Raw genomic sequence first — 24,867 nt, forward strand, 5'->3', positions numbered from 1 at the left:
AACCGGCAAAATAAAGTCACACAAAAAGGGTGTGAATCACTATGCCCCCAGCAATTACAGACACCAGACAGTCCAACAGTGCCTTCCAAATTCAGAGGGGAAACTGTTTCCAACCTAGAATTCCATACCATTTCCAAACTATCAAGCAAGTCTGTGGGCAAGACAGTCATTCAGATACTTCTTAGTAAATTTCTGTATGCCAAGAAACGGGATTACAGGGTGCCAGCCCAGGAGGGTGAAGGCAGTTCCTCAACTGATTTGGGCCGTAGTTCCTGATAGAGGAGAGTAAAGAGAGTAGGAGGAAGATGCAGGGCTCCAATAAAAAAATGGAAATGATACATTTGAGCTCATAGCAAATGTTACTGATAAGAGTGTGGCAACTATTCTGAAGCATCTGGGAAAAAATTAACAGTAGATATGTGAAAGAACAGACAAAGGTCAACCTAAACACAAAGAAGAGCCTAGCTGAGACCAGTCACCTGCCTCCGTGGTTGAATGATATTTGGCAGGGGTATAAACACAGAAAATCTGCCCGTTTTAACGAAAAATTATAATATAGCTGTGGCAAGGGCGGAAGATGTGGGAAGGTAGGGAGATGGTGGGTGGAAGAACTAAGTCCTAATCTACCAGCCGGAAATCAATGGGCCAGACACAGGGAAAGACAACACAAAATAACAACACAGTAAATTACTTAGAAGTAGGAAGACAACACCTGCAGAAAGAGGGCAACAATGAGTGGACGCCTCTAAGAAGTGAGACTGTGTGGGGAGGAGAGGGGAGAGCATGGTCTCCCCCTCATTGTAAGTCTTTTAATACTACCTGACTTCAGACTATACACACAAATTACTTTGATAAAAAAGAAAAAGAAAAAACAGCAACATTTAAAACTTGCCATTTTTTTCTCTACATGTTCACTACCCTTACCTTTTGTGTGGTATATTTCTAAACAAAAGGGCTTTCAGCCCAGGCCCCTGGACTGCTTGCTGGGCAGGGAAGAGCAAGGCAAACTGGTCCCTGGGCCCTACCTCAGAATTTACGGATTCAACATTTCCAGAGGAGTGCTCTGTAGATTTAAAAGTACCTCTGGCGAGTCTTATCATCAAGCAAGTTGGGGAAATGTTAACTAGTAGCTTAACGCAAGATACACATTCTCCTGCCTAAGAATGAAAACCCTGGTCACTTTTTTCTGAAGAAGGAACTTCTGTTTGCTTGGTATAGGAGTAGAGTCTTAGCCAATACTGGGATCAGTAAACTCTGTGTGGACCTGGTTTTCTAACTCAGTTCTCCTCGTAACAGCTACTGGAAATTATTTTCATTAAATTAACAGTATTATTAGAGCCACCACAGCAAGTTCCAATCATTAACAATTAAAACACAATCTACACCTAAAACTTACTGTTTAAATTTTCAAGTAATCAAAGAATAGGTTTATTCAACTTAAGCAACTATATGTTGCAAATACCTTTTGGAATTTCTCTAGGGATCCTGATATCCTTTGGCTTTTAACCATCCCCATGATGAATATCCCTCAATTTTCCACTGTTCATGCTCTGGAAACATGGTCTCCATGTTCACCCTTCCAGTGTATATTCCTTTTCCCATGAGACACCTTGATCATCTTCATTTATATAAATGCGGTAAGATACAAAGCTCTTTAGTATTGAAATTGCTCTAATGTAATAATCTTATTGGAACTTATAATCATGAAATGCTACTAATAACTTGAGTATCTACTATATATGGGGTACATGTATTTATCTCGTGGCTCATCACAGCAATCGTATTAGATATACAGTATTAATTCCATCACTCATATGAAGAAACAGGCTGAGGTGTGCTCACGTGGGGGCTGGAATCCACATGTGCCATGACATGAAAGAGACTGGGAAGTTCTGGTTTAAGGTAGACCTGCTTTGATCATTACTCAAAAGCTGAATAAAAGTATAATGAGGGGAGTCAGTATAAAAGAATCTCTTTAAAAGGCTGGCATGGAAAAAGGATTAACAGCCATGGTATAGGTCTATACTATTGATTTCTAATATTTTTTTCTTTTTTTTTTTTTTTTTTGAGACAGACAGACAGAGATTTGTTGCTCCACTTACCCATGCATGCATTGGTCATTGGTTAATCCTTGTATACGTCCTGACTGGGGATTGAACCCACAACCTTGGTATTATCAGGATGATGCTGCAACCAACTGAGCTACCCGACCAGGGCTCTAATATACATATATCTTTTTTTTTTTGGTCTGCACTCCCTCTGTCATGCCCCACACTTAGGATATCTTAAGGTATATTCTGACACCACTCAATAAAGTAACCTCCCAATATAAATGTTAGCTCGCTGGCATTACGTTCTGGGGTAAAGAGCAGAATCCTGGTTCTCTGTGCCAATGCTAAACGTATTCAAGATAAGTCTGAAATAAATTCCACTTAAGAAAGAGAAGTGCTTAAGTGAGAGTCGAAAGCTTTATAGAATGAAGCTTAAGACTATAAGGAGCTTCTTTTAAAAGACAAAAAAACTAAAGCCCAAATTACTTGAATTCACAAGCACCTGAACTGGTTGCTAGTCCAGATCTCCCGGCTCCCAACAACTGCACTTTCTAGATGCCTCCAGAGAGCTCCTGCTGATTGTTTCCTTGACTCTCTCTAAAACCATAAAACAATGTCCAAGTACTTCCTGCTCTGCAGGGAAACAGAATTGCTGGTTAATCTGCAACTAGCAAAGCATTGTTTGAGAATCCAGAATTTAACCTTATGCCACTAATTAAACTTAAATTTGTGATATTTAAACACAAGTTCCTTTATTAGCCAGTCCTTGTTTATATCTGTGAAATAGAAAGGTGGCTTTGTTTTTGCATAGATCAGGAAATATCCTTAAAAATGAATTGTTATGTTGTTATTTTGGGAGCACTTGATATATTATGATATATCAAAGTCTATGAATAGTGGTTGCCAGAGGGGAAGAAGGTAAAGAAGGAAAAATCTAGACTTTGGGTGATGAGCACACAACCAAGTACACAGATATGGTACTGAAAAGCTGTACACCTGCCATGGCCACGTAGCTCAGTTGGTTGGAGCACCGTCCCGATGTGCCGAAGTTGCAAGTTTGATCTCCGTTCAGGGCACATACAAGAATCGACCAAAGAGTGCATCAATAAGTGAAACAACAAATTGATGTCTATCTGTCTGTCTGTCTCTCTCCCCCATTCCTCTCGCTAAAAAAAAAAAATCAATAAACTCCATTGCTTTAAAAAACAGTTGTATATTTGAAATTTGTTATTAACCAATGTTACCCCAATAAGTTAAAATATAAAATATATGTAAATATGCCATGTTTGAACTCTATACGAAGACACCACAAGTAGAGTTTTCCTCCTTGTACTATGCAAACAACCCAGGTGGGGAGTCCTCAACCAAAAAGAGAATGTGAGATTGGCGAAGAAGTGGAAAAAATAAACTGCCTAAGACAGGATCAACTGAGTGAGGAAGGAGGCAATGTAGCTTTAAAAAAAACCAAAGACAGACATCATATTTGCATAAATTCTTATACACTTAGCAACTCATTAGACTCACAGGAGAAACATAAAGGAAGCTGTAATTTCTGCACCCATACTTGCTAAGGCTGTACCGATACCAAGCAAACACTTTTAATTCCTCACATTTTTATCTCTCAACAACAAAAACCTAAAAGTTCCTTCTCCAGAAAAAAGTGACCAGTGCTTTTATCCTTAGGTGCTACAGTGTTGTCTTGGGTTAAACTGAAACCCAAGAACACAAGCTCTGTGTCACTAGCAATGACATCTGAGTTGGTTCTTCATTTTGTTTCCTGCCACACAAGGCCAGTTCTGCAAGAACAGGTATTGTTTCTTTCACGTCATTAAGGACAGATTAAGGTAGAAATAGGTTTTCCCAGCCCCCACAAAAGCATAAAAGTACTACACCCAAAACAGTAACAGCAATTAAATGCAGTGATGTGAATTAAAGTCCTGATGTCCAAATTTCAGAATCCTTGAGGGGAAAAAAGTCTTCATGTACCTAAGTAATATGTGATGTGGGACTTTTCAGTGAAATTAGAGCCCAGGTCTGGAGCATATCATTACAAGGTAATAATTCTTGTAGGGTGGAACTTCTCAACTTTCACAGATTTATGTCTTACCTGTGAATTTGCAGGGAGTCCGGGGGGGGGGGGGGGGCAGAGAGAAGGAAGAGAGAGAAGCTGTTTCCCAAATTCCCTTGTAATTTTTGCATTTCTATCCCAATCACCTGTCTTATCACAGAAACCCACGCAAGCCGCCTTTCCTCCTCTTTACAGATACAGTTACCCCAACCTCCACTCTTCAGGTCAAAAAATGACAGAACTAAGACAAAGCAGAATGTTCAGGCACACCTAACACACGTCTACGATGCGCTTCACCAACGGATTATTTGTGAGGTCCCTCTGTGCCAGACGTGGGACTAAAAAAATACCAATGAGTCCTTAAGGGACTCGACAGCTCAACAGCAGCAGGCAATGTGGTCCATCTTGGCTTGTACAGCTCAAAATCAAGTCAAACTCAAAGCACGGCACAGCGCAGGGAGCCAAGACCACTGAAGGAAGCATAACGGTCTCATACTGACCGCCTATAGGGACTGCAGCATCCTAGCGGATTTCCCTGCCACCAAAGCCCTTTCCTTTCCCGTCTGTCCTGCATTCAACGGCCAGATGCATTTCTAGAATCGCCCTTGCAAGGAGTCCCTCTCCGGCTCAGGAGGCCGGCTTCCGAGCCTGCTCACTGCCGACCACACCTAGCTCACACTCCCCTCCACGTCGCCCTTAGGCCGGCTCCGCTTACCTGTTCAGCTTTATTTCACGCTCAGCACGGCCCCCTTCTGCCAGTCCCTTGTGGACAGGGGGGCAGGACGCAAACCTCGTCCCACCACCCACCCCGACTCCGCAGGCAGCCTTCGCTCGCTCTAAGCGGTCTCCACACACTTGCCTCCGTCGCCAGAACAGAGCCCCCGCCCCCGTTCCCCAGAACTCGGCACGAGCTTTCTTCCTAACAAACGGCAGGTGTGTCCCAAGGTATTTTTAAACGTTACCATCCCAACCCACCGCTCATCGTCCCGGCCACCGCGGAGGGGAATCGGAGAGGGCCGCTTACCGTCTGGGCACGGGCGTCCCCACAGGACCCTGGGTAAGAGTGGGAGAGGAGAGGCTCTGGGGCGCCCGCAAAAAAAAAAAAAAAAATGCAAACGAAGGGAACAGAAAGCGGAAAGTCCGCGCTCCGTACGCTCAGCCTCTTCTTCGGAAGGAGTAGGGGCGCGGAGGCCGCCAGAAATGAATTCCTGAGGAAGGACAGCGGATACTCAAGGGGTTCCCTAGGGAGGACACGGGGCTGCGGCCCCGGATAAGGCGAGGGCTCCCCATCACCCCAGGGACAGGCTACAACGTGCAACAAAAGAGGCTGGGAGCCGGGAAGGGACAGAGGTCCGGGCGCCTCCGCAGGTCGCGCAGTAAGGAAAGGGACCGCGGCCGCGGTTGCCAAGAGGAACGAGCCGGCGCCTGAGGCGGCTCTGGGAGCATCGCCCCGCGGAGGCGGACGGGGTTTTGAGCGGGATCGTCTCCCTCAGGGAGAAACGGACTCCCAGGGCAGTGCTCTCCCAGACACAGATCCCGGGACGCGAAGTTAACGCTTGAGGAGCGGGCATTTCCCACCCCGGCCAGGCTTCCCCGCACACTCACCGCGGCCGCTCCAGACGCCGGCTTCTCTAACTGCGGTTAACCGCCCGCGCAGGGGCGCTCGGCGAGCACGCTCACGTGACCCGGCCCGGGCTTCCCGGCCCCGCCCCCTCCGCCCCACCTGACTCGCTTGGCCCCTCCCAACCCACCTCCCTAGTCAGGTGGTCTTGGCTCGGCAAGATGGCGGCGCCCACATGCAGGGTGCCGCGCCTCTGGTTTTGGGGTTCAGGGCAGGGTCTGGGGAGTCACCTCCGTCTCGTCTCATGGCCATTTTGTACCGCCGCTGCTGCCTCGAAGCCCCTGGTTGCCCAGGAGTTAGCGGAGAGGCTCCGAGCCCAGAAACAGGAACAAAAGGCGAAGAAGGTGCCGGTGAGTCCGGAGGGAAAGACTACAGCTCCCAAGAGGCAGTGCGCTCAGTGGTTTTCCCAGGCGGAGGGAGTGGGGAGGGTCCCCTGTGAGAAAGCGAGGAAACGTCCGGCCCGTCGGTGGGAGAAGGGGGAGAAAGAGGGGAACGCGGAGGGAGAAGTCTGCGGGGTGCGGTGTCTTCCTGTGGGTTGGGTCTTTGGCTCTTGGCCTCTGGACGCCAAGCACCCCCTGCTCTCCAATTACTCCGGGGAGGCGCGCGTGTAATGCAAAGACACAGTGATTCCCTGCCCAGATGCTCACCCAGACTTTTCTTTTTTTAGTTAAGTTCATTGGGGTGACATTGGTTAATAGGATCATATAGGTTTCAAGTGCAGACTTGTGTTACAGGACCAGTGTTTTGCATTGTGTGCCCACTCCACCCCCCCCCCAACTCCGCCTTCCCTCTGGCAGCCACCACACTGCTGTTTGTGTCCACGCGTTTCAGTTTTCTATCCCAGATGTGAGTGAAATCATATGGTTCTTAGCTTTGTCGGCCTGACTTGTTTCACTTAGCATGATATTCTCAAGGTCCGTCCATGTCGTTGCCAATGGCAGCACTTTGGCTTTCCTTATGGCTGACTAGTAGTTCCTTGAGTATATGTGCCACATCTTTATCCAGTCCTCTAACAGGACCCTTTGGTTGTCTCCATGTCTTGGGCACCGGTGAATAAGGCTGCAGTGAACATAGGGGGTGCATATATCTTTGCAGATACATGTTTTTGAGTTTTTCGTCACCCAGACTTATTGAAGGTCTTCCCCACCAGTCATTTCCCATTGTTTTTTCTCTCCCGGTAGGTGCTCACGGACCCTGTCCAGCGGAGGGTGCAAGAGCTAGTGCGGTTCACACAGCAGCTGCAGAGAGTCCACCCCAATGTGCTCGCTAAGGCACTAAGCCGAGGGATTGTCCACCAGGACAAGGACCTCGTGGTCATCAATAAGCCCTATGGTCTCCCTGTGCATGGTAAGGACCATGTAGCTGCTGCTTTCTGCTACAACTAGGGGTTACACTCAGGTATCACTTTACTTCTGGGACTCTCAGAAGCCTTGCATTCAAAATAATTTACATTTTTGTGGAATACTGTCCTATATAAGGCACTATTGAGGAAACAGATAAATGAGACACTTGCCACCTTCCAAACATCTGACATTCAGCAGTGATTTATGAAATGTGATGTGTGCAGACCTCCACAGGGATTGCTATAGAAGAATGTAAAGGCTGTGTGATTCTTGCCTTTAGGTTATTTTCCATCAAAACTGGATAAGAGAAAATAACTTACAAGAAAAAAATGTCTGTGTGTGTGTGTTGGAGCAAAAACCCCAGGGTACCTAGAATTTAATGGACAATCAAATGTTTTTTAATAAATGTTGAATGTAAGTGTCAGAGATAGCTGGAGTGAGTCAGGAAAGACAGAAAAAAATGCATTTGTGGAAAGGGTTTTGCTGGGGGAAAGGGCATATTTTAGCTAGAAGAATACTTTTGGGGGAGGTATGGAGAAGGTTGTACGTAAACGGAAGGAATTAAATATTGCTAAGTGCTTTGTGTGGATTTTTTCTCTGTTGACTCTCACAGTTGCTTCTTGTCTTCTCATTTCCCATGAGATAGTTATAATACAGATATTTACATTTTATAGATGAGAAGACTGAAAGTTAGAAAGATTAAGTAACCTGTTCAAGGCCAATGGCTAGTTAGGAGAGTACATAGAGTAGAACCTCAGGAGGGCCTCATGATCTTACATTTCTCACTAGGGTTTATTTAGCAAATTCTCAGGCCTTTGTTTACATGGTAAAATAACAGACCTACTCATTGCTGATTTTAATTGCTGATTTTAGTGTGACTACCCTTACATAAGTAGATTAAAATAAATGTCTAAGGAGAAAGCCTCATGCTCTAAGACCATACTTGTCAAACTTGAATACATATGCATATGAGTTACTTGGGCATCTTGTTAAAATGCAGATTTTTATTAATAGTCTGGGTTGGGGGCCTGAGATTCCTTTCTAGCAAGCACCTTGGGCATAAGAATTTTACTAGTCCCTGGACCACACTTCAGTAATAAGGCCCTAGAAAGCATTGACTGTTAATCCAGTAAGGGTTTTTTTCTCCAAGTAGAATTCTTTGGTGGGATCTTTTCCTGGCCACTCAAACCTCTGTCATTTCCCTTCTTAGGTGGCCCTGGGGTCCAGCTCTGCATCAGTGATGTACTACCTATCCTGGCAAAGATGCTTTATGGCCACAAGGCAGAGCCCCTACACCTGTGCCACCGGCTGGACAAGGAAACTACAGGTGTAATGGTGTTGGCTCGGGAAAAGGAAGTGGCACACCAAGTCCAAGAGTTGTTTAGAACCCGTCAGGTGGCAAAGAAGTACTGGTAGGAAGCCCACTGAGGGCAGTGGAGGTGGCAGAAATGAAGGCATCCCTTTCTTCTATTCATGCATTCATACAGCAGCGACTCCTATTAATAGCAGGCATTGTACTAGGACCTGTGGGCATTTAAAAAGGCGTAGGAAGCAGATTTAGTGCTTAGTACATCAGAGTCTGACAGAGTAGTGGTTCCTAATAATGGCTGTCCATAAAAATCATTGAAATTATTTCTGCAAGTAATACATGATTTCCTTTCTGTGGCAAAATAGTCAGCAAAGATAAAGCAAAAAACTCCTAGAGAATTTACCACTCTGTCATTTTCATTCCTTCCCTTGGGGCAGTTTGGGTTTTATTCCTCTGGTCCTTACTCAGCATATTTTATGTATGTATTTAGTATATACAGTATGTGTGTATGTGTATCTACACAGACACATATGTGTTCACACATATATCACATTGCGCAACGTACATTGTACTATTTCCCCCATTTTGTGTCTTGGGGATCTTTCCATGTTAGTGCATATAGGTTTACCTCAGTTTTTTAACAGAAGAAAGATATAGGAGCAAAAATGAAAACTACCCAATTTCCCTTTCCAGAGGCAATCTCTGTTACTAGGGTCTGAACCTCTGGAGTCACACTGGGCGTGGAGAAGCCTGTCACTGTAGGGCAGCGTATTTTGCACTGCTTCGCATCCTGCCCTTTCCACTTGGACAGTATATCTCGGAGCGCCCTTTGTGGTGTGCGTTTAGACCTGGCTCCTTTTTATGGTGTAGATATGTCATCATTTCCTTATTGATAGATGTTTAGGTAATTTCCCATTTTTCAGAACCTATTGGGAAGAATATGTGAGTATATCTTCAGGACAAATTCCTAGAAATGGAATTGCTGGTTTGAAGGGTACACACTATTCAAAATTCGAGTACTTACTACCCAAATTGCTCCCTAAAATGGGTGGTCAGTTTTCACTCTCACCAGCAGTGGTGAGTGTCCACCTCCCCTCCTGCCTGACCAAAGGGTTTTTAAAAGGTTTGCCACTCAGATGGGTAAGAAAAAAATTTTTTAAAGGTTTTTTATTTTCAATTTCCCGGTTTACTTTTTTAATTGTTTACAGTATTACAAATGTCTTCCATTTCCCCCCTTCTTTGCTGTCCTCCACCCAGCCCCTTCCGCATCCCAGGCCTTCACCACACTATTGTCTTCTGACTGTCTTTCGTGTTCGTTGTCTATTTTGAGTTTCCCTTCCTGTAAACAGACTTTAGTTCCTTTGCCCATTTTCTGTTGGCTTGTTTATTATTTTCTATCTGATTTGTAAGTATTCTTTCTGTATTTTCATTGAGATGATGCATGTGAAGTGTTGAACCTAGTACCAAGCTCATAGTAAAAGCTGAAAGATGGAAAACCAAGGCTGTTAGAAGAAATGTGTTCTTGATTGTGGGAGTGGCATGCACAAGGGAGTGAGACACGCAGTCCACTTTGGAGTGGTGGGTGGTGGCAGAAAGAGCTGGAAGGGTGGGCTGGAACCTCATAAATGATGGTCTTAAATACCAGGTGCAGGAAGTAGAAGTTACGAGTAGAACATAGTAGGAACTATTAGCTTTTGCTGATAGCAGCTTGTTATATTATAGACACTTGTTTGATCTTCTTACTAGGCTATGAATTCCTTGAGAGAGGGATTTTTATCTTGTTCACTTACATAGAATTAGTACCTATCTGAGTCAGTACTTATTTATATTCAGTGAATATTTACTGACTGAGCATTTTGAGCAGTAATGTTAGGTCATCAGGAAGGGTGATCTAGTAGTTATAACTCAGTTTATGATAAAATATGTCACATTGCAGCCCAAACTGGTACCAACCTGAAGTGGGCATCCAGGATGTGAAAAATGTTATATCAGTGGGCTTTTGACCCCTCAGTCAGTGACTCTGTGGTAAGTCACCAGTACCCAGGAGGACTCCTCTGTGATTGACCTGGAAGAGATGTGCATGTGAGGACAGATTAAATAGTCTTCTCCCTGTCTGCCAACAGAAGTGATTCAGAGTGAGTTACTGACTTGTGGTTGTGGTTTCTGTGACTTCTTTGAGCACAGTTCCTTCCTATTTTATCTGCCTCGCAAATAGGGCAGGAATGATCCTATGACTTTTTCATTCAGTTCATTCATTTATTTCATATGTAATCAGAACTTACCATCTTTTATTATTTAAAAAAGAAAAACAGGATACAAAAGCCATATTTCTCTAATTTTACTTTATACATACTCATTTTTAAAGGCTGGCATGAAAGACCATGTTATTAATATAATTTTTTCTGTTCCCCCCCCCAATTATTTTACAATTAACATATTACTTTAGGAGTAAAAGAGAGATGTTTGTAAGATAGTATCAAGCTCTCAGGCTAAGCACTATACCAAGAGATCATTTGGGACCCTCCTATTTTAAGAACTTACCACAGTAGGTCCACTGTTAAAACCTCTAAGTAGCCAAATCTGAAGAATACCTCACTCACTTTTGTGGCCTAAGCAAGGGTCTGTGTGTCCCCCAGGGCCATCACCGTGCATGTCCCCGTGCCCGCAGCAGGAGTCGTGGATATCCCCATCATCGAGAAGGAGGTGACGGGGCAGCAGCAGCACCACAAGGTAGGTGAGCTGCCTCGCAGAGGGACGGGCTTTCTGCTCGTCCTTTGAAATCTTACCTTGATTTCTTTGGCTGCAGATGACGCTGTCCCCGAGCTACCGAATGGACAATGGGAAAGTGGTGAAAGTACGGAGCAGCCGGAACGCTCACGTGGCTGTGACCCAGTACCAGGTGCTGAGCAGCACCGTCTCCTCTGCCCTCTTGGAGCTCCAGCCTGTTACTGGTGAGGCTGCCACCCTTCCACGGTGGGAAGGTGCTACCACAGATAATGTGGAGAGAGAGGAAATTGTGAGAGGGGGAATTGGAGGTGTAGCAGTATTTATAATGTGTACTTCCCATAGCTTATAGTTTGTTATATTGTTTTTGTTACTTTGATGCAGTTGGGGCTCTGCCAGTTTACTGTGCTTTGATTTAATAGGATTAGAAGCAGATGCTGCCAGTGGCACTGTCCCCGTAGCCACTCATAGTCTTCTCTCTCTCTTAAAAGGAGTCAAACACCAGCTTCGAGTTCACCTGTCCTTTGGATTGGATTGCCCCATCCTTGGTGATCACAAGTACTCAGACTGGAATAGGTTGGCCCCCCAGGTAATAAATGCAGCAGACTATGGGGCAGATCTTGCGCTTTCCCTGTGTGAAACCCTGAAGTGAGTCACAGCAGGACGCACTGAGGGTCTCCAGATGCAGCAGCACCAGTTACCCAGCTCAGGGAGAAACTCAGGAGCAGTCAGCTCCTGTGCTCATGCAGCCGCAGGATCTCTGAGCAGAACCCTTCTGCTGCATTTGATTAGTCTCAGATTTTGTTAGGAGGCTGTGGGCGGGGGAAGGGGGCTATCTGAAGGCTCAAAGCTGCCTTTCGTGCTGCTGCTAAAGAGCCGTCGGGGAAACTTTTGTCGTTTGGTGTTCCAGCCCATTCTCTTGGAGAGCGAGAGAACTGGCCATTTGAGCTTTCCTGCCATGGCGGATTCCTCTTACCTGGGTCCTGAGCCCTTCCTGCATGTGCCTCTGAGGCAGGCTCTAACACGGCCTCCTCCGGGGTGCTCAGATTGGGTCCTTCCAGTGCAAGTCTTCTGACCTGCATGGTGGTCAAGGACCAACTGTTGTTGGCGTTGCTCTCAAAGGCCGTCTTGTCTTTGTGCAGAAGCTGTCTGTCGGCACTCTGAAGAAGCTGGGGCTGCCCCAGTCCAAGGCCCGCCACCTCCCCCTTCACCTGCATGCCCGCCAGCTGGTCCTGCCTGCCCTGGGGTCCAGGAAGGAGGAGCTCAGCTTGGTCTGCAGGCTTCCTCGCTACTTCGTGCGCTCCCTGAGCCGTCTGGGCTTAGAGATGCCAAGTCAAGATCCAAACGAGGAAGACAAAACTGGGCCCCTGGGAATACAGTGAAGACTGGGCAGTGTGGCCCCCGAATCCTTCACTTTGTTGAATGGACTCCTTGGGACAGACTCCAGAAGAGCCAGGTGTTAGGAGGTGAACCCCAGCTGCTCCAGGGTTTTTACTAGAAACTAAAGTCTCTCTCCTGATACTTGGGCCACACTCGGGAAGAGCCTGCTCTGTGGGAAGTCTCCCTGCCTCGGGGTCATCTCACCAAGATGGAGAAATGCCCAGGGCCAGGCAGGTTGGGTCAGTAATTAGAAAAGGAGACCTACAGCATAGAACCTGTGAGCAGACAATAAAGTTCCTGATCTCTCAGGAAGGTTCTTGTGGTTGGAAAGAGCGTGATTGTTACTTAGACATTCAGAAGCACTTAGTTACTGCCCTCATGGAGCTGCAGAGTCCTTGAGCAAACCCTTCCTCTTTCTTCATCTCAGGCTTTGTAGACACAATTCAGGGGGCCTGTCCAGCTGCAGCATGGGAACCGTGCTGCACCAGTGGTCGTGGGGCCTGTGACGGGGGCTTGACAGCAAGGGAAGCAGATGAAATGGCAGGCGGATGACATGAATGAGTGGTATGGGGCAGGTGAGGGGTACACAGCTGTCTGAAGAGGGTATTTAATCGCTCCCTCGGGGTGTTGCTATGTGGGAACAGCTATTCAAACGATTTTCAGAGTTAGGAAATCCAGATATTTATGTGAAATCTCCCAGGATGTTGCTAACTAAATCAATTTTTTTAAAATCGGGCAGCCAAGCAAATCATACTGGATTTGGTCTTCAGGCTACCTGTATGCAGTCTGTTTGAAGAACGGCATAGGAGTTCGGGGAAAGGGCCACCTTGAAAGTTCTGGATCAGTGATTGGCATTTTAGTGACATGTCCTAGACCTAGACCAGGGGACAGCTTGGCTTAATCTGAATGTGTGGTCATGGGGGTGCTGCTGTGTTTTAAAGCTGCTTGCTTTGGGACGTGAGCATCTGCTCCTTGGGTCTCAGGAAGGAGATGGCCACGCTGAACAACACTAGGGACAGAAATGACCCTCACCACCCTGCTTATTTCCCTGCCAGCTCCCATCTTGTTTTTGCACCAAATGCACGTACTTTATTTAGGGCCGAGCTGAGGAAAGTTAGAGGGACAGCAATTGAGGAAAATCCCCAAGAGCAGCCTTTCTGTGCTCGGTGGTGTTCAGACAACTGTAAACCCCTCCCCAATTTCCATGATACCTGCTTCAGTGCCCGATGGATTCAACTTCCGAGGCACAGATGAGTAACCACATTTGTGTGTGTGAGGCTTAAATATTTTGGCTGTTTCTATCTCTAGTAAGCCATGCCTCTCAAGAGAAAGGTACAAGCATGTGACACTTAGAAAATATTGACGGCTGGCCTGGCCAGAGTGGCTCAGCAGTTGAGCATAAACCTGGGATCCAGGAGATCACGGTTTGATTCCTGGTGAGGGCACATCACATACCCGGGTTGCAGGCTCGATCCCCAGTCAGGGGTGTGCAGGAGGCAGCCAATCAGTGACCATTCTCATCATTGATATTTCTATCTCTCTCTTCCTCCCTTCCTCTCCCTGAAATCAATAAAGACATATTAAGAAAATAAAAAATACATTGACGGCTGACTGATTTAGGGAAACAAGTAAAGAGGACCCAGATCTTGTGAGTGTTGGGAGAAATCCCAGGCACCCAGGGAGCCACTCCAAAGGGACCAGACAGCTGTCTGCCCCCCACAGTCTGGATGTAGAGACTCACTGATCCTGCACAGATGTGCTTGAGGTGTTCAGGGCCATGGTGAGGGGTGCAGGGGGTGCAGGTGGGGAAAGAAGACCCTCTTCCTGTCTCTGTTTTTTTGTCTTGCTGGGTATAGCAGCTATCTTTAATCATTGAAAATAATCAGAGGACTTTTACCCCAGGCTGGTGTGGCCTGGGAAGCAGTGGTTATACAGCAAGGAGGGCTGGAACGTGCCTAAAATGAAATGTTTAGAGCCAGTGCAAAGGTTGGATTTACCATAAAGTTATAATTAATACAAGAAAATTGTTTCATTTTTTAATTTATTAGAGTTCTACATGCACATGATTTTAAAAATCAAGAACTAAAGCATAATAACTGTACTTTGCCCATCTGGAGCTTTTCTTTTTAGCTCTCCCCAAATGTCCACTGTGTGCCTCTGGGGGGCACTAATTGGTTCCCCTAGGAGGTCGGAAGGCAGCTCCCCAGCACTTCCCTGGGGTGTGGGTGGGAGCAGCGCCCCTGCTAGGCTCCAGGAGGGGTGACCAGCTCCTGGGCCACTGGTGACCAGGTAGGTTTTTCCAGGCCGGGCGTGCCTGACCTAAGCCAGGAGAGCAGTTTTCTCCAGCCTCATGCCACACCTTGTCTTTAAATTTAATAACCAGCCCTGGCCAGGTAGCCATATCCTGGGGGAGCATGTCCTGAACCCCATTACCAGTGAGCTGCAAGCTTAGGGGTTTCCACTACCCCTCAGGCTTGATAATTCACTAGAAAGCCTCCCAGAACTCAGGAAGGTACTTGCAGTTAAGCTGTGTTACAGCAATAGAAAGACACAAGTCAGGACCAGCCAAAAGGAGAGACGCTTGTAGGCAAACAGCCTCCTTGAGGTATTTCTGTTCACTCCCCCTCACAGTCCACTTAACACACTTACCTGTTATGGTCCACGGCGAAGATGGCATTTTCATCAGGGTGCTCACACAGGAGGGTGAAGCTCTTCCTGGGGGCTGTGACAGTGGCTTGCACTAGGGGGGCGGGGGGGGGGAGGGGACAAGTTCCATGTGCAGCTTGGCAGCAGAATGGGGAGAACTGCCTGGTGGAGGGAGCAGTTAGGACGCTTCCCAGGGAGTCTGAGCCTCTAACTGATGAGGTGGGTTGGCAATGGTGGGGAGGCAGGTTTGGGGGTTGCCCTTCCAATCATATCTGTAGACCAAAAAAAGGCCACATATGAAACCTGACAAGCTCAGGGGAGGCCTGGGTGGGCCCTACACACTCGGAGACCGAAAGTAACCACCTAGGATGCAAAGCAGGTTGTGGCCGGTAGTCTCGGAAGCCTGTAGCTTCCTTGACACAGTCAGTCATGATGGAAGTGAGCCTGTCGTCTTTTTGCATCTGAGGCAACAGACCTTTAGAGTATCAGAGTGATCCCTTTTTTCAGACCTCTCAACATGGGGCCCCGCATTGTTACCTTGTTGCCCCCCTGCCATCTGTGTGCTGTACATGTTAACGATCCTGCACCCACCCATGTGAAACAAGTGGGTGTCTCTCTGTTTCACTCTTTATCCGACCCCAGAGACTCCCCCACTTTGCCTCCCTCCGCCTCCCTAATCTACCACCAAGGATTCCCTGTAACCCTCCTTATGTCTCCCCCTTTGATTCTAGTGTATAATATAAGCTGTAAAACTGCCACTCTTTGAGCATTTTCTCAGCCCATTGAGATTTTGCTTCCTGGCAGTTGTCAGTTTGGCTCAAATAAACTCATAAAAATTCTCTATGGTTTGGGCGTTTCTTACGCCAACACATTCGTGCATCCACGGAGGGAGGGCCAGAGTGGGCCTCAACCTGGTGTTCCCAAGCTGTGAGTGGGCACCCATCTTTATAGGTCAGCACTTACACTAGCACCTTCTGCAATCATATCGGCCTCCTCTTGGGCTGTGTGCATCTGGCGGGCAGGCACCCAGTCCTTTATCACTGTGTCCTTGGCCCCTGTAAACCCTTGAAACGTGACAACGGAACAGAACAGCAGCCCTCGCTCTGTGGGGAGCTCTCAGGCTCTGGAGTCAGATGGGCTTTGGGTTCAGTGATGGCTCTGCTATTTATTTGCTGTAATCATGGGTAATTTATTTACCTTATATGAGCCTCAGTTCACTCACCTGCAAAATAGGACCTATATTAGGTGTTTTAAGGATTACATTACTTAATTCATATTAAGTTCCCAGAAGAGTTCCTGAAATGGGAAGTTTTGATTAATGTAATAGGCTGAAAAGCATGAAAGTAGCCATTTAAAAAATACCTTTTTTTTGAGATAAAATTCACATACCATAAAGTTTGTCAAGTATATAATTCAATGGATTTAGTATAGTCACAAAATTCAAGTCTTCTGCCCATTTTAAAAATTGGGTCATTTGTCTGTTATTAAGTAGTAAGATTCCTTTATATATTCTGGATACCAGTCCCTTACCAGATATGTTATTTGCAAATATCTTCTTGCCTTGTGTGGGCTGTGTTTTCACTCTCATGATTACATGATCGGCAACGTGAAAGTTCTAAATTTTGATGTAGTTTCATTTATTTTTCCTTTTGTCGGTCGGGCTTCTGGTGTCTTATCTAAGAAAACATCACATAATCCAAAATCTTGGAGATTTCCTTCTATATTTTTTCCTAATAGTCTAGTTTTAGCTCTACGTTTAGGCCTACGACCCGGTTTAATTTCTGTGTGTGATGTAAGGAAGGTGCCCAAGTCGGCATGTGGGTCTGGCTGTTCCAGCACCAGCTGCTGAGAAGATTATCCTTTCCCCCATGAAACTGTTTTTGGTGAACTGACCTTTTTTAAGGCCATGCCTGGCTGAATATAGACAATTCCATAGGATACATTTTCAGTTGTATCGCAGTAGTAACGTAAATGAGACAAAACGAGGTATAACTGTAGTTTCCTGTTTGGCCATGAGATGGCAGCAGCCCCCCAGGTTTTACCCCTTTCCAGGCTCCACCACCTGAAACTGGGGCCTGTTTCCAATCCCGTATGGGGTACCCTCCACCAGCGTGTCGTGCTGTCTTTCCCTAACCCCCTCCTAACCCTGACTTCGGCTACCCCAGTGCAGGAGATTTTGGTCCCCTACTTTGTAGAAAACCTGGATTTCTCTGTTCTCCGGTGGAATGAGGTTATAGGGGCCCCTGATTGTGGTTTGAACCTCCCAAGTGAATTTGAAATAGAATCTGATTCACAAAAGCTGTTCTAGACGTAAAAGTTCCTTATAGAACAGCATAACCAAGCTGTTCTCAACTATCAAAAGCCTCATGGAAACATGCATTTACCTACCATGCGGTGGCACAGCTTAGCTAAAATGTCAAGAGTCCTCAGCTCTTAGCTGATTTTATTTTCGCTCAGTCTAGTAAGAAATTGCAATCCCTCTGTTGATCAGAAGCACTGATTGATATTTAGGCTGATTTTGTGTGATAAAAACAGCTCAAAGTAATATTGAATAAATAATGGAGGGGAGATGAAGGTGACAGGTTTGGAAGCCACATTAATGTCTTATAGGTGCCTCAATGTGTGTCTGCTTCTGCCCTTCCCTTCTCCTCCTTCCCCCATGGATGACAAGCTCAGCTGGGGCAGGCTCACCCTTCCTGCCCACAGGACTCTTGCTCCCACAGCCTTTCTAATCAGGATTTAGGCACCCTCGGGCCCTCACCTCTCCCCCACCTCCCACTGCATCTGTGGGCCTCTGAACCCCAGCGACAGAGCTAACTGCATGCCCCCAATTCCTGACACATCCTAACCAGACTGCCCTGGGGGAGCTGTGAGGGTGGGTGCAGGGGAGGGGGCAAGCAGCAGGGATGGCTGCCCCCACCCTGCACAGAGATCCCAGGGGAGGCCAGTGCTGACCGCCAAGGCTGTGCTAACCTGTCTTTCAGCACTTGGGAGCTGTTCCCCTATGTCCATCAGCAGCTTCGAGGAGCCAGGAGTAATGGCCTGGACCCATTCAGGGAGCAGAGCAAGGGGAAGGGGTCCCCACTTTGATGTGAGCAGTGAGGTCAGCGAGGCAGCAGGAGGTGAGGGCCAGAGGGAGGGTTCCCAGACAATCTCCTCTCCCATCACAGGCTTCCCCAAGCCAAGACGCCAGCTTGTCTCCTCCCTTCTTTCATTGCCCCCTTCCTGGGGCTATCTCTGATCTCTCCACCCAAGTCTCTGGGCTGCACCCAGTTCCTTGTCGCAAACCTCCAGCCTCTGTCCTGACTGTGGCCCCATCACCCACTCACACACCTCTTTGGAGGGAGAATAAGGAACATGTTTGGAGGGGCTAGCTGGGGAAAGGGGTGTTGGCAAGGGAGCACCTGGGGTGGGGGCCAAACCATGGACTTCATTCTAAGGGGCATGTAGTGATTACTTCATGCGTGAAACACCCAGATCTGAGAGTCAGGGGAGTTTTCCCTTTGGAATCAGGAATCTCAGTGTTGGGAGGGACCTCGGAGGTGACCTTCAATTACATTGCTAATGGGCAGCTGCCAAGCCAGAACTTACTTGCATGCACTCCAAGGAGCTCAGCATCTCCTGAGGGTTCCCAGCTCACTGGTGGAGGGAGAGAGGAAGAGAGGAACAGGGAGAGAGAGGGGAGATGGAAGCAGAGGACAGGCGGGAAAGAGAGCCATTGAGCTCCTGCTGTCCTTGGACACACATGCACACACACACCAGGATCTCCTTGAGCCAGGCCTGAAAGGCTGCCAGCTCATCCAGGGCCAGCCGGAGAGTCTGGCCTTTTTCCTGTCTAACGTTACAGACTTTTCCAGAAGTTTCTCTGTTTGGTTTTTTTGGGGTTTTTTCCTGGAGTTATAAACCAGATTTCCCCTGTCCCCTTGCTTTTCTGGCCTACGGAAGAAAAGCCAAAGAGAGAAAGACAGCAGGACAGAGGGCCTCTGAGCACACCCAAGGCCCACCCTTCCCTTCCTCCCTCCTGCACTGGGGTTCCAGGAACCTAATGGTAACAGCAACTTCAATATTCAACATGTGCTGCCCACACCGAAACTCTGATGTGTCTTAGCTAATTTAAAGCTCCCAGTCCCAGCCTTGCGACTAGGCTGTTCTTCCTAACTCTCATTTCTGAGTTATAGGTGAAGCCCAGAGTGGAAACTAGATCCCTGGGGTTTCATCTGGTTACACAGCAGAACTGGGTTGTGACCCAAGTCTGTCTCTTTGCAGCCTTTCTGTTACCTCCACTGCCCCAGTGGCCCGGGTGTCTTCCAGCCATCCCAGATCACACAGCAGCCCTCAAAGGAGACGGGGGACGGGGGAGATCTCACAGTGGAAGGGTTCCATTTTCATTCTGCTGCTAGCTGGCTGTGTCCCAGTCTCTCTGGGCCTCAGTGTCCTCACCTATGAAGTGGTTGGGATGAGACAACGCCTGTGATCGTCTGTGACGGTCTCGGGCTGTAGCCAATGTCTCCGAGACCCCCCCTCACAGTAGGCCCTTGAGTCCAACTGTGCCAAGACAACTGATTTGGGAGAAGAGATAACACCCTCAGCGCTTGCGTAGAGCCCACCAATTCTGCCTCTCAGAGAGGGCAGCGCAGGGACTCAATATTTGGATCCAACACAGAGTCCTGCGGGTCATTGGAGGTAGGGCCCCCCGAAGAGCCCTGAGCACAGGGCCCTTACTGCTCTGCCCAGCACCGGTGGCCCCAACCACAGGCAGGCGGTGAGTGGTCCAGCAGCCGTTCCTAAGAGGACCATGGGGCACAGCGACCACCCCGTGCTCGGCACTTACATGCACTGGGCACCGTGTTCTGTCCGTGTGACACTGTCAGGCCCTCACGGCGGTTCCACATAGTAGGTATTTTGGAGACCAGGAGATGAGAGGTCAGCGATTTGCCCGACGGCCTGCAGCTCACGCCGGGGTGCTGCCCAGTGTCAGGTGCAGCCCTAGATTCCCACCCATTTTCCTAGAGAGGAGGCAGGTCCCAGGGTTGGCTCTTTGGGCCTTTGGTACGTTTTCCCGGGGTCCCCAGGAGATGAGGAGCAGCCCTAACTATGCCACCCTCGCTGCAGCTGAGGGTGAAGCTGGAAGGGGAAGGGCGTCGGGCCCTCCCCACTATGTGTCAGGCTGGAGCTCCGAGCTGGACGCACGGTGGCCTTCCCGGGGGGTTGCCAGGCAATGCCTGAGTGGCTAGAGCCCCAGGAGTGACCTTGAGGAGCTCCCGAGGTCGCCCAGGAGATTGCCCTGGGAACAGGGTGGGAACACAGGTATTTCCCAGGCTGGCTTGTCCACCGGGGATGCAGCTGAAGCCCAGGACCTGGGAGTGAAAGACGTGGCAGGTGCCCCAGCCGTGGCTGGCCTGGAAGTGAGGGCATCGCCTGCAGCCCTGAGCGGCCTGGGCTCCCTGAGGAGCGTGGGGTGGTCTGAAGGGGCTGGCATGAACCCAGGATTCTGTGGTTCCGGATTTGAGGGCCAAAAGCCCAGGACACCAGGGCTAAGAGAACCCCAAGGTCTGGCCTCAACGCCTTTCCCTTTCCCCAAGTTGGAAGATGGAGGTTGCTCTGTCAACCCGAGCGGGTTCACTCAGCGCCCAGCATCACTCATCCCAGCCATTTAGCTGCCGCTGTGAGGCTGCTATTTATGCAGGGGGAGGGGCGGGGCAGCGCAGGAAGGAGAGCAGAGGGGAGAGCTCTGGGGCCTGGGGACACCAGCAGCTTTGTTCCCCGTGTCCACCTTTTAGGGAGGGAGAGGGTCAGTGGCGGCCCCACACCCTCTCTGGCAAGCGGCCCTATGTCTGGGCCAGGGAATTAAGCTGTCTTCACCTCCCAGGCATGAATGAGGCCTGGGGGGCTGTGACAAGAGCTGTCAATGCTGGCATCCTGTCCCAGCCATCGCTGACAAGCTGGCAACTCAGGACACCTGGGAAAGACAACACTGAAGGAGCTGAGTGCAGGGCCTGCGGGGAGGGGCAGATGGGGACAAGCAGCCTTTGTGTGCACCTGACCAGTGCTGGTCCAGAGCTCCTTCCTGTTGGGGGCTCTGTCCCTGTCCTGTCTCCCCACACTTGGACTTTGAACATTGTGTCCCCACCACCGCCACCCCTCCCCTCCCATCTCTCCCTCTCTCAGGCCCAGACACTGAGCTTCTCTGGAGAGCTGTCCTAGGTTATGAGACAGGGATGAACTTCAAGGTGATGCAGGTGACACTGGCTGCCTTGGCATTGGTCCCACCCTACTCTCCCTCTCAGCCTCTATGGGGCAAGTGCCAACCATCTTAGCAGGTGCCAAGGCTGAAATCCGCTGGTGTGAACTGATGGGAGACGTTTTCAGGGGTAGGGTGCCCACATGGCACCCAGAGCCCTCTGAGCCTATCTTGCAAGGAATCCTCACTGTGGTGGGAGCTGAGCCCAGCTAGAGAGCAGAGAAAACACCTCGGGCTCCCCAGCCAAGTCCTCGGGGTCCCTGGCTTGCTGACCCTTATCAAGCAGCTTCCTCACTGGCCTGAGTTTCTGTCTGATGAGAGGTGCTGGGGACCAAGATTCTAAGCCCTGGGCCCAGCCCAGCTCATTCCAAATCCTTAAGGCCAGGTAGCTGCCACTGTGGGTGGACAGGTGACAGTGGGTGACAGGCTGCAGCTGCAGACAGCCTCGCACTGGATGGCATGCGGGTTCATCTCCGTGGGAACTCCTCTAACCACTGCAGTAATTTTCAAAGATAAGTGCCCCCGTCACAGGTCTCTAATTCCACCTTCCTGAAATCACCCAGGAGGGGCTCCAGGCCAGGGCCTGGGGTCCAGGAGGGGCATCTCTGACCTGGCAGTCCCTGCAAAGGGATGAAACACCGGGGGGATCTGGGGCCTGAGACGGGGCAGAGGCATCAGGAGCCAAGACACAGTTCCTGCACCCAAGGGGCGTGCAGTCTAGTCAGAGAGACAAGAATGAAGTGCAGCCGACCCCGAGTAGCTTGGGAGCTGTGGCTTCTCATCAGGACTGTGTCCCTCTGCTTGCCCCCCATCCACTCACTGACACCTACGGGACCCAGGCTCTGTGCTGGGCAGTGGTGGCTGCAGAGATGAGGCTGGAACCCCCTCCTGAGCCCATGCTGCAAATGTCTACAGGGTGTAAGAGACCACGAGGAGGTGCAGGTGGAACCTGAGTTGGGGTGTCGCCTGGTGGAAGGAAGGGAAAGGCACCCCGCCTGAGGAAAGGGGGGAGTACAGGTCTGCAGGCAGTCTGGTGTGACTAGAGCACAGAGCTTGGGACGAGCAGGGGCAGCTCTGATGAGGGAGAAGCCAGGAAGCCCAGCGCTGGGGTGGAGCCGAGGCTGCTGTGGTCAGAGCTGTGGGAGGCCAGGAACCAGAGGCCCCCTGGTCAGCCTCGCAGCTGGTGACTAAAGGACATGTTTCCTGAACTGGTGGTTTTATAGCCACAGTCGCAGCCGCAGCAGGGAAGCCACCTGTCAGTATCAAACATCCAGAAAGTCCCCGTCTTTGGCTCATTTTTTTTTTTTTAACTATATCTTTATTGATTTCAGAGAGAGGAAAGGAGAGGGAGAGAGAGAGAAACATCAATGAAGAGTCATTGATCGGCTCCCTCCTGCATGCCCCCGACTGGGGATCGAGCCCGCAACCCAGGCATGTGCCCTGACGGGGAATCGAACTCCGATCGCCTAGATCCTAGGTCTACGCTCAGCCTCTGAGCCACGCCCGGCCAGGCTGGCTCCTCTTGAGCCTGAGGTTCCCGCTCAGCCCTGCTGTGTCCCAGGCAGGCCGAAAGGAAGGATCCTGGCCCGGTTGGTTTGCCTGGTGATTCTTAGGGGCTCTTGCTCCTGGTGCCCCGCAGTCAGCCTGCCTCCCTGCCCACGTGGCTCTGGGTGGGCTGTGCTCAGACCCAGGCCCGCTGCCAGCCTGTCCCAGGGGCCTGCTTGCAGCTGGAACCTCCCAGGGAGAATGGGAGGTTCGGCGCTGCCTCTAGGGCTCGGGTGGGACATGGGAGAGGAAGGCATTTGCCGACAGGCACGCTCCTCAGTCCTGACCCGGATCCAGGTCAGGAATTCTCACAATCAGAGTCAAGCTCCAAAATGTGACCGGCTGCCTGTCATCTACTTTTCGGTTGTCATTTCTGCTGTGGTCTCTCTTTCTCACTCTCTGTGTCTGTGTCTCTCTGTCTCTCTTTGTCTCTGTCTGTATCTCTCTCTCTCTCTGTGTATGTGTGTGTCTCTCGTAGCCTTCACATGCGTTCAGCCCTCTGCTGTTTTCCCTATTTCATGCCTTTTCATTTCTGTTTAAACTGTAACTCCCCCACCGCACCCCCTACCCCCGGTTGCTCTCTCTCTGCCCTTTCCCCTCCTCATTTTCTGTCTCTCTTTTGGGTCTCTTTCCCTTGTGTCCATGTCCCTTCTCTCCTCTGGGTGGCAGCTTCGGCCGCGTCCTCTAGCCTGCCTCCCCTTTCCCCGGGAGAGGCCCAGTGGCAGGCTCCCTTGTCCCAGCCCAGGGACACCTTCACAGGGCCGGCAGCGTGAATGCTGCTCTCTTCTCTGGCTGCTGAAACCTGGGGGCTCTGTGTTCAGGGGCAGGGCCTTTAGTCCCTGATCATCTCCACCCTCTCCCTACCAAATAAATAATCTAAATACAGACCTGGGGCTCTGCAAATGTCTCCAGACCCGTCCCCTTGCCTTCCCTCCGGAGGGGCCCTCCAGTCACCTCTTTCAGGTCTTCACCTTGCTCCCTTCGCTCACTGCTCGCTGAGCACTCCACTTTCTTTATCCCCAGGCCCCATCCCTCCTCAAGGCCTCGCTCACCTGCCCCTGTTGGCTTCCCTCTGCACCCCTGTTGCCCCTGGCTTGGCTAAAGCCCCTCCTTCAGGTCATATGGTTGACCTCATGTGATCATCTCAGTAGCCTTCCTTTTATGGAGGAGGGAACTGAGGATCAGAGAGGTAAAGAGTCCGCCCAGGGCACACGGCAGTTCTCTGCATTTCTGTCTCCACCCGCCCCTCTTCCTCGGACTCGGCCTGGAGGCATCAGCACTGGTTTCCATGTCCCAGCTGTGCTCCAGCTGATGAAATGCCCATGTGAGGCATCTATGGATGCCTGGGTTTAACAGTCCTTCGTGGAGCACACTGTTCACACCGTGTATTGGGCCGGTTTAGGGGTCTGGACCTGCCAAACAGGGTGCGGGTGGGCATCTCCAGGGTGTCACCTGTCTGCCCTGCTCTACAGCTGAGTGTCTGGGTTGCCGCTTGGACGCTTGGCTGGGGCTGGAAGAAGGAGGGGCCAACATGGGCTTGTGTGGGGTGGGCTGTGGGTGAGGGGTGCGGGTAGGAGACTGGGTTTAATGAGGTGACTGCCACTTGTAAATGAAACAGAAGGCGGGGCAACTTGTGTGAACTCTGACCCCTCCTGTCTGTCTGGCCTTTCATCAGGAGCTCTCCAGCAGCTGCAGGGCTCAGAGGGGACCCACCGCAGCCTGGAGCAGGCAGGGTTGGCCAGGGTGCTGAGCCCTGGAGTGGAGAGAAGGGAAACCGGGCCTGGGGTTCCTAGAGCCCTGCACCTCCACTCTCCCGAACAGGAGCTTTGGAAAATAGAAGCGGGAGGCTGGATTTAAAAGCATTGATCGCAAACCCGGAGACTTCTAAACATAAAAATTCTCCAGCCCCGTCCCATCCAGTCCTGTCCTGGGAGTTTCT

General features: G+C 49.7%; 2 protein-coding genes across 8 annotated transcripts in view; one reads left to right on the top strand and one right to left on the bottom strand.

Annotated features, from left to right (window-relative positions):
- FAM118B (family with sequence similarity 118 member B) overlaps positions 1-5,868 on the bottom strand; it is a 37,160-nt gene extending 31,292 nt beyond the window's left edge. For 2 of the 7 annotated variants that reach the window (XM_081123529.1, XM_081123533.1), the window contains exon 1: positions 5,725-5,868. The gene's annotated coding sequence lies outside the window, so the exon portion shown is untranslated. The other 5 variants (XM_081123532.1, XM_081123535.1, XM_081123530.1 and 2 more) reach the window with 4 other exon arrangements.
- Positions 5,869-5,880: 12 nt separating this feature from the next.
- Positions 5,881-14,595, top strand: RPUSD4 (RNA pseudouridine synthase D4). Its single transcript, XM_081123536.1, has 7 exons — positions 5,881-6,090; positions 6,922-7,087; positions 8,294-8,495; positions 11,029-11,122; positions 11,199-11,343; positions 11,608-11,705; positions 12,259-14,595. The coding sequence occupies exons 1-7, from the start codon at positions 5,902-5,904 to the stop codon at positions 12,496-12,498; spliced, it is 1,134 nt and encodes a 377-aa protein (XP_080979662.1). The 5' UTR covers positions 5,881-5,901; the 3' UTR covers positions 12,499-14,595.
- Positions 14,596-24,867: the final 10,272 nt, after the last annotated feature.

Source organism: Miniopterus schreibersii (assembly GCF_964146895.1).
Source record: "Miniopterus schreibersii genome assembly, chromosome: 20".
NCBI classification, from domain to species: Eukaryota; Metazoa; Chordata; class Mammalia; order Chiroptera; family Miniopteridae; genus Miniopterus; species Miniopterus schreibersii.

Bases quoted from the DNA above. Each gene is read 5' to 3' on its own strand.
- RPUSD4 (XM_081123536.1), top strand. From the start codon at position 5,902: ATGGCGGCGCCCACATGCAGGGTGCCGCGCCTCTGGTTTTGGGGTTCA. The intron at 6,091-6,921 runs GTGAGTCCGGAG...CTCTCCCGGTAG, and splicing joins AAAAGGCGAAGAAGGTGCCG to GTGCTCACGGACCCTGTCCA. The intron at 11,706-12,258 runs GTAATAAATGCA...GTCTTTGTGCAG, and splicing joins GGAATAGGTTGGCCCCCCAG to AAGCTGTCTGTCGGCACTCT.